The sequence below is a fragment of the Oreochromis aureus genome, unplaced genomic scaffold (genome assembly GCF_013358895.1).
Source record: "Oreochromis aureus strain Israel breed Guangdong unplaced genomic scaffold, ZZ_aureus HiC_scaffold_259, whole genome shotgun sequence".
NCBI classification, from domain to species: domain Eukaryota; kingdom Metazoa; phylum Chordata; class Actinopteri; order Cichliformes; family Cichlidae; genus Oreochromis; species Oreochromis aureus.
In genome coordinates, this window is record NW_024108823.1 from 37,876 (window position 1) to 55,998 (window position 18,123).

Sequence of the window (18,123 nt, forward strand, 5' to 3'; positions counted from 1 at the left end):
ACATTTTGGTGCTGAAGGAAGGGATGAGGAAAACACACTTTTCCTGACTTTTGCGGTCCTCACTTTACCTATTCCCATCCCCACCCGCCGCAGTAGGGAAAACACACTTTTCCTGACTTTTGCGGTCCTCACTTTACCTATTCCCATCCCCACCCGCCGCAGTCACAGGCTTGCAGGTGTTGCTAATTAGTCGCGTGCTCGGTGCAGCCAGACGCGGGCGTAGCTCGGAGGCGAGAGGAGACGGCTGGAAGTATGAAGAAGCGTGACAGAGAGAAAGTGGAGATGGCCGACAGTCAGAGAATAGAGGATGAAGGGATGAATGTGGTAAGTACATTAAACAAACTGTTTTAGTGTTTACTTAATAATTAGGCAAAGTGAAGTGTTTGCAGCCGACAGTTTGCTCTATAGTTAGCATGCTTTGCTAATGCTTGCGTGACTTAGCTTAATGGGGTGTTCGACGACATTCTCCTAAACTGTACAGTTTTTAGCTGATATTTTAACATTCATGCAGTCATGAATGTCTGTTTTGGTCACTTTTATTAGGTACTGTCGTAATATTCGGGCGTCTGTGGGACTGAAAATGAGCGCTTAATGGGCAATCAATGAGCTTAATGAGTAGCTAGCAATAGTGTTAGCTCTAAATGGTGAGTAAATTTCTAGAACAACTTCGTTCAACTATAGGCCTGAAGTATTCACAACAAGAAACAAGCTAAGCAGCTACAGAGTCATTTCTTTTAAAGCGTCAAGTTTTTCTCGTGGCGGGAGGGTGGCAGTCGAACAGCGAGACAGACCACCGAAGCTAATCCAGGAGTCTGGATTAGCTTTGGCTGTCGAGGACCCAAGTTCATAATGCAATTATTGTCGTGACGAGCTAAGAAATGGCTAACGTGTAATGTTGTGTCGTGATATGCAAAACGATGCGTGAGGTAGCGGGGGGCAGCGACAGTACCAGAGCAGCAGGTGGACCGACTTTTCCCTCAGTTAAATATTCAGCCGTGGAAAGTAATTTGGTGGTGGTTTAATTTTTGTTGTGATTGTTTTTGATAGACAAAAAAAATTCATTTTCCTTCTGCAGTGGCTTGATTGCTGTTAATCACAAACGATGAAGTACTAAAAATATTAAATAATAAAATTACTATCATAGTAAATTAAGATAAATAAAACTAACAATATTAAGCATGTGAACAGACTACTGCACAGCTTAATTTAAACTGACTTATATTCAAAAGATTGATTTTTATAAAACCGAATTTATATTTGCACCATGTCTTTATAGTGACTAACATATGTGATTAGACCTATTGATGTCACCTTAAATACTATCCCCATTATCACTGTGTATTTCTTACTTGTTGATGTATAAAACTAGTGTACTTCAGGTATGGACATGTTATGTTAGCTGTTTTGTGTTTTACCTCCTCCAGAGTAAACAATCCACCAGACTGAAGGCACGTTTGCAACGCCTGAGAGACCATCATGATAAATGCTTGTCAAGAGCCATGGACCCCTTAAAACACCAAACACAGGTAATCATGATAGGGTTTTGATTTTTCCTATATTACAATATTAATAAATACAGTGGTGCTTCTGACTTAGATTTGTGACAGTATGAATGCATGTGCCAAAACATTCTGTAGGGGTGTGTTGGTTTGATTACGCAGGTGTACTGAAAAGATAATTTTTTTCACCAAAGCCAGGTGCTGAAGTTTTGTGTGTGTGTGTGTCTCTCTAACGCCCGAGTTTCAGCCAAGCAACTTTAGCATTGTGTCAGCTCTTTAGTTAACTAATTTAAAATGGCTTTTGCCAAGTGTCGGAGGAGGGGGAATAGTGTACAAACCCAGGACTGACATTTAAGCAAGACATATTAGCCTTTTATAAAGAAGTAGAAGATGTACCCAAATGTCATTCTAAACTAAAATGTAAAAGTTTGTAGTAAACTAGTACTTTGGTAAAAAAGTGAGGCAGTCATGTAAATACATCATTAAGTTCTTAAATATCCGATATATGTATCTAAGTATCATAAATATTACCTGGCAAATAATGTACTTCAATATCAAATATATACATAAAAGCAAAGTGTGTACACAGTTACATGTATTTCAGGGGTGTTATCAGCCTGGCTGATCTGAAATTCAGCTTTTCATTTTTTTTTTTGTACTTCTGTACAGTACTTGAAAAAATGTTTGGTACATTCCATCACTCAGTGCAAGCTGAAATTGTCTACAGCTTAGTTTACAACAGTACTGAGGGCCACTTTTTAAGATGGAGCCATGTTTAGTCAACTATAGGCTAATAGAAAGTTTTTTTTTTTCTTTTGGTTGTGCTGTAATTAAAGCCTTCTGAATTTAGACTTCAAAACCAAGGTATGTGTAGTAATGCTGTGTTTTCTTACACAGCATTAGGTTTAAATAAAACAGAGGATGCATTTGGTCTTGTTAATCACCTTTTGTGAACCTTATTAAAAGAAATGTTTGTCTCTGTAATGTTTAGCCATCGGAGAGAACAAACCAAGAGGGTGAGACTTCATCACAACCCCAGCTCTCACCTAAGCAGCTTGCAGCTGCCAAGACTTTGGTAAGTAACAAATTGATTTTAACTTGTGGTATATAACAGGCTCAGTACTCTACAAGTTTAACAGTTTACCATGTAGATATAGATGAAAAATTAGCAGTGGTGCTGGGATCAAAAATAAATAAATAAATAAATGAGACAGCTGCCAGTCATTATGTGGCTTTTCTGCCTTTCTTTCACTGCATGTTAGCCTAATTTGTATAAAAGATGGGTTATGTTCACACACGCAGCGTAGGTGACAGAAGCAGAACTTGACACACAAGCACAAGAGCACAGCCCACAGTAGTGATAATGAAATGGACTTCAGGATGTACCTCATGATTGAGAATCCATAACTCATTACCCCCTTAAACCACACTCAATTAATTTTCCACAGTTATATCTAATGCTAAAGTGACTTTATCCTCCACAGCTCATGAAACGTAATAAAAATTTGCATTCTTTAGAAATCGGTTGTATATTAAGATGGTGTGCAAAGTATGTTGACACTCAAGCTGTGTCCCAAAACCTAGGTCGCATCATTCGGAGGACCCGGCATTCGCAGTCTACGTGGGCGGGTCCTTCAACGACCGAGAAGGCCGGAAGTGCGAGGCTTGTAAAACGGGACTGTCTAGCATTCAGATTTGCGTCACCAGCTGTCTCGTTGGCGTTTAATAAACTCAGCTGTCTCGGTGACCATTGAACCCTCCGGTCAGCTATCGAAGCGGCTGGGTAACAGAAGTCTCTCTAAAAGGAGCACTTTTGCAAATATGTGATCTCTTGATAAACTGAGCAGATATTTGAAGTTTACACAGCTACATTCTCACCTGAAAATATGTTAAAAGTTTATTTTGTGACCCAGAAAGAGTAATAAGATTAATATTAAAAGTTTAATTCCATTGTTGGAAACTGGAATCGGCCGGGCCGCGCTATGAATTCTGGGATATGGTGGGGCACAAAGGATACACCGACCCATCCTTCAAATCTGGGGAAAAGGAGGACGTATTTGTCGGCCAGATTCGGAGGAGTCTCGAATTGGGACAGCCTTCATGGCGTCGCTGTGATGTAATCGGTCTACAAATGCGGCCTCAGGAGGATGCAGCCGGCGTTTTGGGACACAGCTTTAGTGCCAGTCAGGACAAGAAACCAAACAAATCTCTCATTTACCTAAAATGTACTAGTCCAGTGACCCTGAAAGGCATTTTAAGTTTAAAGGCAAGCTCTGTTGTATTGTTTTAAGGCAGATATTTCCATGATTTTAAGTGTTTACATTTGGCCTAGATATGTTATATGTTCGGTTATCATATCGATATGTGGAACAAAGACTTGACATGGTTAAACAAGATACAGGAGTGATTCTGTTACCTTTTTTCATAACTAAGATATAATTATTGTGGTCATGAGCTACGTACTTCAGCGCTGTACTGCTTCTTAATTATAGAATGCTTATTTTTCAGTTCAGGATTGTTAGGAATTTTAAAATGCACATTCAACACTTTGGATTGAGTAAACAAATAATAAAAGCCAATGGCAGTACTTCAATACCAGTTCTTGTTACCCATCCTGTGTGAGAGGTAAAGGAGTGAAGGAGAGCCAGAATTGTCTGTACTGTTTCTGATGTGGATTAGATATCATTCATATTTAGTGTTTTCAAGGTGCAAACTGCTGAATTGACTTGCATGACTTTCAAAATTGCAAGTATGCTTTACCACACATCTTATCTAACATGTTCCTCATTAACATTATGTATGTAGACATGGTAATACATGTCCTTTTAATTTTATTTTAAAGCCCTCGGCAAGTCTTAATCAAGAGGGGAGACCTCAGTGTCAGATCTTTCATTTGAGCTACCAACATCATCTGAGAGCATGGTATGTGTCAAATAAGCACTTTTAGCTTATCCCATATGACCATAAGTAGCTCTGAAACTTTTTCATAACTTGCAGGTTTTTGCTAGAGTGAGTTAAGCTGTCAGTTTTAAAGAGAACCAGCAAACACAGCCCTGACCATGCATTCACTGTTTTGTTAGCATGTACTGTCTATATGTCACATACTGTCCACATGGCCTGGCAGAGAACTGAACAACAGGGAGGTTCAATCTGGCCTATGGGTGGCTTTGCTTCAGCTTTAATGCTTTGCAATCTTTGAGTTGAATTTTTCATGAAATTAACTTTTTTCCTGGTGTGGTGAAGTCAGCATAAGTCTACACAGGATTGCAAATGTATGGGAAGTTAAAATTTCTAGATATGTTATTCAGATCAAACTCATGAGGTTGTTACAGTTTACTTACAGAACTCTAAATGTAAAAATTTGTTTCTTAATTCGCTTTGGGTTGAGAAGTTAAAAATCAGGTTTGATATCTTTCTCGATGTATTACAGTCATTGCTGTCAATGTCTTACATCCCCCTCTCTCCATAGGAAATAATTATTGATGTTGATGCTGATACTGACATCGATATAATCACTCCTGAAAGTTCATACTCTGATGCTGCTGACCCAGATGTGCCATCACTCAAACGAACTGACAGCATATTTGTAAGTTTGCATAATTCTGGTTATTTCCACACTTTTATTAGGGCTTTAACTTACTGTAGAAGACTGGCATTGCAGCATTGCAATTTTTAAACTATATGTACTTAACAAAATCTTGGGCCACTCTTCATTCTTTGTATTTTACTAGCAATATGGGTATAGTTCTCCAGGCTTCTTGAAGGACATTCAAAGGTCCTCTTTGGCTGTTTCTGCATTTTGTTCTGTTCTGTCAGATGACTCCACACTGCTTCAATAATGTTAAGGTCCAGGCTCTGGGGAGGCAAATAAATGACTTTTAATGTTTCAATTTTTTTTTAAATTTTGGTCATAATTTCATCAGTTTTGAGAAGATCTCCAACACATGCTGCCCCAAACCATGACAGAGCCTCCACCATGTTTAACAGATGACTGTAGACCCTCACTGTTAAACCTCTCTGCTGTCCTCCTGCATACACGTTGATGACTTATAAACAAAAAATTCAATTTTGGATTTTTTTACTCCACAAGCCATGTTTCCAGTGATTTTGTTTTTAAGTCCAGTTTTTGTGTAATTCGGCATACCTCAGCATCTTCTCAGTTTCATCTGCTTTAATAACCATTCTTAAGCACCACAAACATGACAAGACTTTGAGATACTGATCTGCTGTAGGTAATCTTTTTTTTCCTCCCTTTTATGTTTTCATGGCTGCGATTTCTTTTTGTGCAAAAACATTCCTCTGAAAATGGTCAGGTACAAGGACTGGAGTCCAATGAGTGAAAAAGTAGACAATGTCCAAAGAAAAACTTTGAAAAACCTTCCGAATGTCTGGAGAACTATTGCTCAAGAGCACTTTAGAAATTACAAGTCTGCCTCCTTGGAGTAAAAATGTAAAGTAATGAGAGAGAGGAAAAAATACAGGAGTTTTCATCCAATTATTTGAACAGTTCTGTTCAATAATTATTTTACAGGTTGTTTTTTGGGGGGGTTTTTTGTATCTTGTTTGACACAAACATTTGACATTTGATTGTCAGTTGTGAATTCTTATGGTAGTGCTGAAATGGTATCATCCAGCCCTAATTTTTCCTTGTTAATATTATGGTTGGGTTGAAACTATCGGTAAACAAGTCTTTCTGTATACAAAGCCAAAGTTGTTGATGAAAATGACTAAATCCTATAACCCTTCATTAAGCTGGTAACAGTTCAAACAAATTCAAGTTCACTTTAATGAAGGTGTTGAAGGGGTCTCACAGACGGTGTAAGATTTTCACACCTGGGTAATTATTCTTGCAAATTTAGTTATAAATGTCTCTATCTGGTTTTCAGCTTACCAGTGAATACCTGCAGTCAATCTCCAAGGTGGCTGACACACCAGAAGCTTCTGGAAGTTGTATTGAAAGCACTGATGATGAATATATTCCATCAAAAGACTCAGGGAATGAAAGCAGTTCAGAGGGATTTGACAGTCCTGCAAAAAGGGTCCCATTGTTGAAAATTAAGAAAACAAAGAAGTCACAAAAGACTTCCAGAAGAAAAACACTTCCAAGTACATCTTCGGGTAAGGACCATGAGACAGTAGAAAGTGAAAGCTCTCAACCTAACCAGGGAAATATTTTTGTGATGAAGCTGCAAAAAAAGAAAGATGGGGCTAGAGTATACAGTAAAAAGCATCACTGCTTATACTGTCCACAGGAGTGCCATAAAATGGCAAGGCACTTAATACGCAAGCACAGCAGTGAACTGGCTGTAGCAGAAGCAATCAGTTTTCCTTTGAAATCAAAGGGCGCAAACTACATTTTGACCTCATTAGAAACAAGGGGAACCGTGCACATAATATTGAGGTTCTGAAAGCTGGCTCTGGGACACTAATCCCAAGTCAGCAAACTAAAAAACCAGTGAAGCCAAATGACTACATGCACTGCGTTAACTGCCAGGCACTGCTGAAAAGACATTCATTATGGAGACATATTTCAAGATGCAAGCTTTCACAGAAGTGCAGCACAGCAAAACCAGGCAAAAGTCGGATCCAGTCACTTTGTGCCTTTGCACAGCCTGTCCCAGATGGTGTCAGCAGAAAGGTTTGGGAACTGGTCAGTGCTATGCATCAGGATGAAGTCAGAAACATCATCAGAGAGGAGAAAAGTATCTTGAGACTAGGAGAACACTTGTATTCAAAACATGGACATGACAAGACCAAACATGAGTACATCAGACAAAAAATGCGAGAAATAGGACGATTACTTCTGCGCTCACGGGAAGCAGGGACACTGAAAAAAATGGAGGATTTCTATGTACCTTCAAATTTCAAGTTTGTGGTTGAAGCAGTGAAGGATGTGGCTGGCTTTGATGAAGACAAAAACATCTACAGAGCTCCATCATTGGCTCTGAAACTGGGCCATAGTCTCAAGAAGATTGCAGATATTCTTGAGTGTGAAGCAAAGATGGCAGATTTTCATGATGAGGAATTTCTTAAGAATCTGAAGAGAAGCCGGGATCTTTATGAGAAGAAATGGGATGTGTGTGTTTCATCTCGTGCCCTGCAAACTCTAAAAGAAGGAAAATGGAACACTCCTCAACTCCTCCCTTTCACCGAGGATGTAAAAACCATGCATATGTATCTTGATAGGTACAGAAAAGAATACCAAACCAGACTTGCCAGTGATCCCAATAAGAAGAACTGGTCAATGCTGGCCAATTTGACTCTTTTGAAGTGATACTGTTTAATCGCAGGAGAGAGGGTGAGGTATCAAAAATGCCACTAACTGCATTCACCCTGCGAGACACTTCAGGAGTCCATTCGGATTTGGCAGTAGGACTTTCAGAGTTTGAACAAAAACTTTGTCGCCATTTCCAGCGCATCGAAATAAGAGGGAAAAGGAACAGAAAAGTTCCTATCCTCTTAACACCAGACATGCTGTCCTCAATGGAAGCCTTGGTTTCACATCGGCGGACCTGTGGTGTGTCTGATGAAAATCCTTTTCTTCTCTAGACCTGAAGCAGACACTCACCTCAGGGGATCGGATGCCATCAGACAGATTGCAAAGGAATGTGGAGCGAAGCATCCAGAAACACTGTCCTCAACTAAGTTGAGAAAGCATGTGTCCACACTGTCGACAGTCCTAAACCTGAGAGACAATGAGATGGACATCCTCGCAAATTTTCTAGGCCATGATATCAGAGTCCATAGGGAGTACTATAGACTGCCTGAAGGAACACTTGAGTTGGCTAAAGTCAGCAAAGTGCTCATTGCTCTAGAACAAGGCCGACTGTCAGACTTCAAGGGAATGAGCCTCGATCAAATCCAAATTAATCCCAATGGTAAACAAAATGTTCTTATTTTTATTTCAGAGTAAATGTCTTTTTGTGCTACATGGTTTTCTTATCACTGCTTTACAGAAGAAATGCAGGAAGATGTGGAAAGTGATCTTTCAGAGACCGATGCATCAAAGGAGTCATCTTTCAGCTCCTCAACATCGAGTAGGTGACAGGTTTAACTGTTTTTAGCATCCAGCCATTTACTGCATATAAAAATAGATGACATTGATAGTTTTAAATTTGTAAAAACGTGGAATCTTATAGTGGCAGACTGTTAACAGAGGGGACAACTGAAACCTCAAAGTACATGCCAAATTGTTCGAAAGAGTTTCTCTCATTTTACTTAGTTATCACATGAATGTATGTTCAATTGTTAAATTTTCTGATCAGTTTGGTTTGAAGTGTACTTAAATGTTATAAAAGGCTGTGAGCTGTCATTACTGACAGCTGATTTCAGTTTGTTTCTGGCAGGCGGATGGACAAGAACTGTATCCCTTGCTGCACTGCCCCATCACTATTGTGCAGACACTTGATCCAAATGATAAGCAACAGATGTCTGCGCTTGTTGTTATGGCTTAATATTTGAATAATGCAAAGATGTGGAGACATGCCATTCATCTTTACATACAGTTAATACCTCTAACAAAAATACATTGCGTAGTGTGAAGGCTGAATGGGCACACAGTTCAACCATATACCATTACTGACTTCTTTGACTTTTGACTTTTTGTCAAAGGATCCCAAAGATCGAGAAGTCAGCCAACCACTGATGAGTTTGATGAAGCACCCACAGGTATCCAGCAGACTAGGGATGGGTACCGGTGTCCGGTGCCATGATGGCACCGGTTCTGACATAAACGGTAGTAACCAGACCGAAAAGCAGCGCACATTTCGGTGCTTTATTTCGGTGCTTTTTTTTTTCCTGAGCCAATTCTAGCCAATCATTTTACGTTTCCGAGGATAGTAGCGGGGCCAGGTACGTCACGTTCTTTTAGAGCAGCGCTACAGATTAAAAATGCCCAAGGCGAAGCGGTCAAAAGTCTGACTGTACTTCACAGCAAAAGATGCAAACTCAGCAGCCTGCAACAAGTGCTTTAAGCTGATACTGTGATACTGTCAAAGGAGGTAACACCTCAAATCTGATGAAACACCTGGCGACGCATAGCTTTTTTTTTTTATTTTAAAGCTGAGAAATGCGCCGTGTTTGATAGCTTGCTGCAAGACCTCACACCGTGCACATCTACTGCGGGTGTGGTGCCTGTTATCGGACCGGAGTTAGCAACATCCCCAAAACCCAAAGAGTAGAGTCCTGGCCCCTAGCCCTGTCAGCGTAGCAGAAATGATGAGGATGATGATGGCAGCAGCAGCCGTTCTCCTCTGCGTGAGTAGCTTCATGTTGTTCGTGTGTAATTATGCGTTGAGTATGCTAACCACATTATTACATTAATGCATGTAAGGTGAACTAGCAAACAGCGTCGTAGTTACATGCGGCTGTCTTCTTGTTTGATGCCAGATACCCCCTTCACCCTGGCCAAAAAGGCTAAAATGACCAAAGAAAAAGTGGAAAACAGTTAAACATGAGATGTTTTTGGACAAAGTTTGTGTTTTTTTCCATTGTTTAAGCACTACTTCCAGCCAAGAGTGAGACCATATATGCCCTATAGCTGCAGAAAAGGCTAACATTGTTATCTTTTACAAAAAAACCAGCTGAACATGAGAGGTTTTGGACAAAGTTTGTGTTCTCCATTCTTTAAGCACCGGTTTGAGCACCGTTTAAGCACCGGCACCGTTTCAAAAGTACCGGTTTGGCACGGTATCGGATAAAACCTAAGCGATACCCATCCCTACAGCAGACTAACCAGATGGTACCTTTTTAATTATTTTGTGGTTGTTATAAACACAGAAATTTAAAATGTATATATATTTATATTTTTTAACAGGATCCTCAACACCTAAGAGAAGAAAGGAGACAGGATCTGACATTGATGACCCTAAAGAGGGTACTTCTCACACCCACCGCACACCCTGTTTTGCCTCAGGTACCTGTCTTAATTTAGCCTCTAAGCAAGCTTCACAAATACCTAAAAAAAATTACAGAATTTTGATTGTGCTATCTCAATTTGTTAACAGGAACTTCAACAAAGGAAAAGGAGTCTGACACTGATGCCACTAAAATGGGTAATTTACACACAAACTACAGAACTTTAAGGCCCCCCACCTTCCTTTTTGAAACCTGCTTTTACAAATTGGTAGAATTAAACCAAACAGGAGCACAGAGAGTATAGAAGTTCTTTTTGGGGGTATATTTCAGTTGTGGAAACCTGATAACTTTTGATTGGTATGACTGTCTAGAGCATCCATCCATCCATCTTCATCCGCTTTATCCGAGGCCGGGTCGCGGGGCAGCAGCCTAAGCAGAGAAGCCCAGACCTCCCTCTCCCCAGCCACCTCCTCCAGCTTATCCGGGGAATACCAAAGGCGTTCCCAGGCCAGCCGAGAGATATAATCTCTCCAGCGTGTCCTGGGTCTGCCCAGGGCCTCCTCCCGGTGGGACATGCCCGAACACCTCACCCAGGAGGCGCCCAGGAGGCATCCTTGTCAGATGCCGAACCACCTCAACTGGCTCCTTTCGATGCGGAGGAGCAGCGGCTCTACTCTGAGCCCCTCCCGGATGGCGAACTTCTCACCCTATCTCTAAGGGAGGCCAGCCACCCTTCGGAGGAAGCTCATTTCTGCCGCTTGTATCCGCGATCTCGTTCTTTCGGTCACTACCCACAGCTCGTGGCCATAGGTGAGGGTAGGGGCGTGAGATCGACCCGGTAAATTGAGAGCTTCGCTTTTACACTCAGCTCCCTCTTCACCACGACCTGTCGATCTCCGGCTCCCTTCTCCCATCACTCGCGAACAAGACCCGAGATACTTGAACTCCTCCACTTGGGGCAGGAACTCATCCCCGACCGGAGTGGGCACTCCACCCTTTTCCGGCTGAGAACCATGGCCTCAGATTTGGAGGTGCTGATCCTCATTCCGCTGCTTCACACTCGGCTGCGAACCGCTCCAGTGCGAGCTGGAGGCCTTCACCTGATGAAGCCAACAGAACCACATCATCCATAAAAAGCAGAGATGAGATTCTGAGGCCACTGAAGTGAAAGCCCTCCGCCACTTGGCTGCGCCTAGAAATCCTGTCCATAAAAATTATGAACAGAACCGGTGATAAAGGGCAGCCCTGGCGGAGCCCATCACCCACCGGGAACAAGTCCGACTTATTGCCGGCAATGCGAACCAAACTCTTGCAACGGTTGTACAGGGATCGAATGGCCCGTAGCAATGGGCCAGACACCCCATACTCCCGCAACACCTCCCACAGGACACCCCGAGGGACACGGTCGAATGCCTTCTCCAAGTCCACAAAACACATGTAGACTGGTTGGGCAAACTCCCATGCACCCTCAAGTATCCTTGAGAGGATAAAGAGCTGGTCCAGTGTTCCGCGACCAGGGACGAAAACCGCATTGTTCCTCCTGTATCCGAGGTTCGACTAACGGACGAACTCTCCTTTCCAACACCCTGGCATAGACTTTCCCAGGGAGGCTGAGGAGTGTGATCCCCTGTGGTTGGAACACACCCTCCGGTCTCCCCTCTTAAAGATGGGGACCACCACCCCGGTCTGCCAGTCCAGGGGTACTGCCCCTGATCTCCACGCAACATTGTAGAGGCGTGTCAACCAGGACAGCCCTACAACATCCAGAGCCTTCAGGAACTCGGGGCGGACCTCATCAACACCAGGGCTCTGCCACCAAGGAGTTGTTTAACTGCCTCAGTGACCTCGCCCCGGAAATTGGCGGGTCACTCCCTCATCCCAGACTCTGCTTCCTCCTCGGAAGGCGTGTCAGTGGGATTAAGGAGGTCCTCAGTATTCCTTCCACCGCCTGACAATTTTCTCAGTCGGCGTCAGCAGCGCTCCGCCAGCACTATACACAGTGCAGGTAGAGCACCGCTTTCCCCTCCTGAGGCGCCTGACGGTTTGCCAGAATCTCTTGAGGCAGTCCGAAAGTCTTTTTCCATGGCCTCTCCGAACTCCTCCCACACCCGAGTTTTGCTTCAGCCACTGCCCGAGCCGCATTCCGCTTGGCCTGTCGTTACCTGTCGGCTGCCTCCGGAGTCCCACAGGCTAACCAAGCCCGATAGGACTCCTTCTTCAGCTTGGTGGCTCCCTTCACCTCTGGTGTCCACCATTTGGTTGGGGATTACCACCACGGCAGGCACCAACCACCTTGCGGCCGCAGCTCAATGCAGCAGCTTCGGCGATGGAGACGCTGAACATGGTCCATTCGGACTCAATGTCCCCAGTCTCCCTCGGAATGCTGTTGAAGCTCTGCCGGAGGTGTGCGTTGAAGATCTCGCGGACTGGGGCCTCTGCTAGACGTTCCCAGCACACCCTCACTACGCGTTTAGGTGCACGGGTCTGTCCAGCGTCCTCCCCGCCACCTGATCCAACTCACCACCAGGTGGTGATCAGTTGACAGCTCAGCCCCTCTCTTTACCCGAGTGTCCAGAACATATGGTCGCAGGTCTGGTGATACGATTACAAAATCGATCATCGACCTGCGGCCTAGAGCGTCCTGGTGCCACGTGCACTTATGGACACTCTTATGTTCGAACAAGGTGTTCGTTATGGCCAAACTGTGATTTGCACAGAAGTCCAATAACAAAACACCGCTCGGATTCAGATCAGGGAGGCCGTTCCTCCCAATCACGCCCCTCCAGGTTTCGCTGTTGTTACCCACGTGAGCACTGAAGTCTCCCAGCAGGACAACAGAGTCTCCCGGTGGGGCACCTTCCAGCACCCCGAGGGACTCTAAGGCTACGTTCACACTGCAGGCGGCGCATCAAATCCGATTTTTCGCCCCTATGCGACCCGTATCCGATCATGGTATGACGGTGTGAGCGGCACACATCCGATATTTTCAAATCCGATCTGGGTCACTTTTCGTATGTGGTACTGAATCCGATATGTATCCGATGTTTTAGAAAGCGACTGCTGTGTGAACGGTCAAGTCGCATTAAATCCGTCTTTACGTCACTGACACAAGACAGGCGCCAATTATCAGCGCCGGAGAAGACATCGCGAACGATTTCCTACCATCCGGTGAAACTGTTGGGAAGACAATGTTGGAGAAATGTGAACATTTTATTTTTACTGTATTTTCTGCAGATTCTGACAGAAATCTGCAACTATCCTTTGAAGCACCGCTCCTCTAAAACAGCAAAAACGATCATTATTAGGTCATCTACATTATTATGTAAATAACAAAATAACTTAAAGCAAAAATCTGGAAACATAAAGTCCGAATTCTTTATATTAAGGGCAATCAGTCAAACAATATTGTTTGCTCTGGGTCTAAACAGAGCGAGTTCTGTGTGACATCTTCTTTTTGCGCATGCGGGCCGCTTTGGCGTTCACACTGGAGAGCGTTTGATGTCGCATTTTATGTGTAGTGTGAACAGGCAGACAAAAAATCGGATTTGATCAAAAAATCGGAATTGAGCATTAAGACCTGCAGTGTGAGCGTAGCCTAAGAAGGCTGGGTACTCTGAACTGCCACTCGGCGCATAAGCGCAGATGACAGTCAGGACCCTTTCCCCGACCCTAAGGCGCAGGGAACAAACCCTCTCATCCACGGGAAAAACCCCAGCGTGTACCGGCAGCAAGCGAGGGGATATTAGAATACCCACCCCAGCCCGCCGCCTCTCACTAGGGGCAACTCCAGACTGAGACAGAGTCCAGCCCCTCTCTAGAGACTGGTTCCAGAGCCCAAGCCATGCGTGAGGTGAGCCCGACTATATCTAGCGGTACCTCTCAACCTCACGCACTAACTCAGGCTCCTTCCCCACCAGAGAGGTGACATTCCATGTCCCTATTGCCTGTCTAGAGCAGATTTCCAATAATCCACAAGAAAACCACAATTTCTGTAATTGTAACTGGATGTACTGAATGTACTTTGGTAGGGGATACTCAAAGCGATCAGTCTAAAAAAACTTCTAACCTACTTTCTAAAGAGCCTGATAGCACTATTGTTGCCTGTATTGTGTAACCTTCTTTGTACCCTTGCATGCTTATTACTGTTAGCTTTTTCTATTGCTGCTAGCTGCTTTCCCACCATTTTATTTTCAAGCCACGTCAGTTCAGTTGGCATTAATTCTCTGCATATAGAGAACCATGAATGGGTAAAATCATTTGCTTCAACCTTTGTCATTCTTTTCCTTCAAGAGCTCTGCCAAAAAAAAATCACACATTCTTTAACTGAAGGAGAACTGGACTAGGTATTTGACTGACAGTGTAATATTGAAACTTTTAAATATTTTAAATTTTAGCACAGATGAGTTAAGTAGCAGGGTGATAAGACTGTACTGCATTTCAGTCACAATTTTGCATGTTTTTCAGTATTTGTCTTCTCTGTTCCAGGGTCACAAGGTACATATTTTTTCTACTTACACAGTTTACTCTTCTTCCCATAGGACCACCAAGATTCAAGCAAGGACAGTGGACCACAGATGAGCCTGATGGTGACCACACTACCGCAGGTATCCCACAGACTTGAGGCTTGGCATTTGCCCACATTTCTTCTTTACCCATTCCCTTTTCCACACAACAGCTAAAAGGCTATACTAAAATAAGCACAGATTTGCTTTCTTACCCTAATAATGCTTTTATTTCAAAGTTGTACAAATGTTCTTAGTACAACCTATCTAGACTTGATGATGACATGATGATGAATTAATAATGATTAATGTAACAGGCAGTAAGAAAAAAACGAGGTCTTTCAGTACAAGGCTTTTTCGTCAGCGTTACAGTAGACAAAATGTGTGCCAAATTTATTAAGGCTGACTACTTCTGGTTGATTAGCTGGTTATTAGACTCTTGTCCAAAAAAGACTGTTACTGGTCAAAGAATTTACTGTTGTTACTTAACAGAAAAACACTTCTTCCTCTGTCAGCTCTTTTTTGAGAGCTCCAGTAGGTGAATACTTTTACCTGAAGCAACCAAAGTCATACAAAAGTCTTTATGTCATGTTAATTCTGGACAAGATCATTCCAGGAATCAGGGCTCTGTGTCAGAAAACATGTTTGGCTAAAACTAGGTAATCCAGGTTTTCCATTTCAGAGTGAGGGTGGATGCTGAGTCAGACCCTGTAAACCTAACCTTTTCTTTGACTCCTCTCCTTCTCCTGGTTTATCTGAAATGGCTGACTTGCATTTTTAATCTTTTTCTCATCCATAAAGTTGCCATCAAAGGTCATAGTTGAGTGGTTTAGTTTGCAGAAATTTACATTTTACAGACATTGTGAGATAATAGTCTGTACTTAACAAGACCGCATTTTATAATGATTTACCAACGTAAGAATGGAAACAGAAATGACATCAGATTTACTATCAGTTAAAGATGAAATTTATAGCCCATTTACCAACTCTGGATGGCAGTACAGCTGTTAGGCTGGTAGTTCCAATGTATTCAAACATTTCCTGTGCGTTACTGTTTAAAAAATCCTTTTAATAGCATGTAGTGAGTGTCATCAGATATGACATGCCACAATATGTCATTTTGATGACAAAGATGTCATACTGATGCAAATAAATACACTGGGTACATCCTAATTCACTAATTTTCTTGTTGTTTTTTTTTTTTTAAAATTGAAAGTTGGTTTGATTCTAACTCTTGCAGGCCATCTCAAAGCTCTTATTTCTGTTTGATGAGTGAGGCAACATTCACAGAAGCAGGCTTCACAAAAGTAGTTTTCAACTGACAAGCCACCCTATTTATATATTATTGATTTTTTTATTTTATTTTTTATTTTTTGAAGTGGCTGAGCAAACTGGTCTAATCAAGGGTGGGCAATCTCAGTCCACGAGGGCGGTGTCCCTGCAGGTTTTGGATCTCACCTTGGGTCAACACACCTGAATCACATGATTAGTTCGTTACCAGGCCTCTGGAGAACTTCAGGACATGTTGAGGAACTAATTAAGCCATTTAAATCAGTTGTGTTGGTTCGAGGACACATCTAAAACCTGCAGGGACACCGACCCTCGTGGACTGAGATTGCCCACCCTGATTAGACAATCTCAGTCCACGAGGGCGGTGTCCCTGCAGGTTTTGGATCTCACCTTGGGTCAACACACCTGAATCACATGATTAGTTCGTTACCAGGCCTCTGGAGAACTTCAGGACATGTTGAGGAACTAATTAAGCCATTTAAATCAGTTGTGTTGGTTTGAGGACACATCTAAAACCTGCAGGGACACCGCCCTCGTGGACTGAGATTGCCCACCCTGGTCTAATCCATCACATAATCACTGAATTTCATACCAATGATGGTGTGTTGGATAAAGTCGGTCTGTCAGCAAGAAACACTGATAACTAAGTTATTTCTACTCACAGGAGATTGTTTCTAAGCATCTGATTTGATCTTTGAAATTTCATTTTGTCAAACATTTAAACTAAATGGTTTCTAGTATTATGAATATGCTAGAATATTTTGTATTATTAAAAAAAAATAAGTTCACAATTAGAACTTAAGTACATACTGACACTCATTCTGTAAGTGGATTCTGTGTCTCTGAGCAGGATGCAGTATGAATCCAGATGGCAGCTTGTTACTTATCTACAGGTGCTAAAGTGATAGCAGGATACAGGGAGAAAACAATGCTGCTTTCAAGTGTCTCTATTATTGTTAGTCTCAACTGTTAAAGCTGACTGACAACTGAACTGTGATTAGCTACCTCACTTGTTAGAAATGGATGTTTCCCTTACATTTTCTTGCATCTATCCTCCATCCTTCTTGGGAGGTACTCAGAAGCAAGGAAAAAATGCAAATGATAGAAAAATGTAGGCAGCTTCAGGGACCTAGAATGTATCCACATATAACTGTGATAAAGAACCTAATGTGTAATTTGCCAGTTCACTGAGAGATTTCTTTTATTAATATTCTGAAAATTCATGATTTAACTGGACCCTCAACAGCTAAGAGGAAACAGTGCAAAATTTGAAAGTGATTACTCTAAAACTGAAGCTTCTACCCTTTTAGTTTTGTCTTAATTTATCTTAAATTAATTATTACAACTGTATTAAGTCACTTTCATTTCTATTTTAGGAACATCAAAGAAGAGGACTTGGACATCAGCTGAGGTCCAAGCTGTGGAAAAAAGACACTAATGTCCTTCATTGAGTCTGGTAAAGTACCAGGAAAGTCAGACTGCGTTGCCTGTATTGAGGCTTCACCGAAAGCACTTAAAAACAGAACCTGGACAGCGGTAAAGTTCTATGTGAAAAATCGAATCACTGCAATGCAGCGTAAAGCTGCAAAAGAGTTTAACAGCCTAATCAGCCTGTTATTAATTGTTCATTTGTGCCTTGTTTGCCCCTTTGCAATGTTTTTACGTTCTGTGCTAGACCAATGTTTTGGACGTCAAAAAAAAACGTTTGGAAAGAATGGAACTCATCCATTTTAATTAGTTTTAATTATGTTTTGAAAAGACATTCCCGTTCTGACATATCTAAAAATGCCACCTTGCTTATCAGGGAGTACGGTCTTATATATACTTATATTTATACTTGTATATAATATGATATATATAGATAGAGAGATATATATAGAGAGCGAGAGAGAGAGAGATATAGAGAGATATATATAGAGGGATATAAATATATGTATGTGTGGGTATATAGAGATATAGAAAATAGATATACACAT

The 18,123-nt window shown here is 42.1% G+C and overlaps 1 protein-coding gene across 1 annotated transcript; it reads left to right on the forward strand.

The window, feature by feature from the left end:
* Positions 1-222: 222 nt before the first annotated feature.
* Positions 223-17,585, forward strand: LOC120436869. Its single transcript, XM_039607716.1, has 11 exons — positions 223-324; positions 1,425-1,526; positions 2,491-2,574; positions 4,969-5,085; positions 6,386-6,617; positions 8,456-8,536; positions 9,111-9,167; positions 10,315-10,413; positions 10,505-10,552; positions 14,894-14,959; positions 17,524-17,585. The coding sequence occupies exons 1-11, from the start codon at positions 253-255 to the stop codon at positions 17,583-17,585; spliced, it is 1,020 nt and encodes a 339-aa protein (XP_039463650.1). The 5' UTR covers positions 223-252.
* Positions 17,586-18,123: the final 538 nt, after the last annotated feature.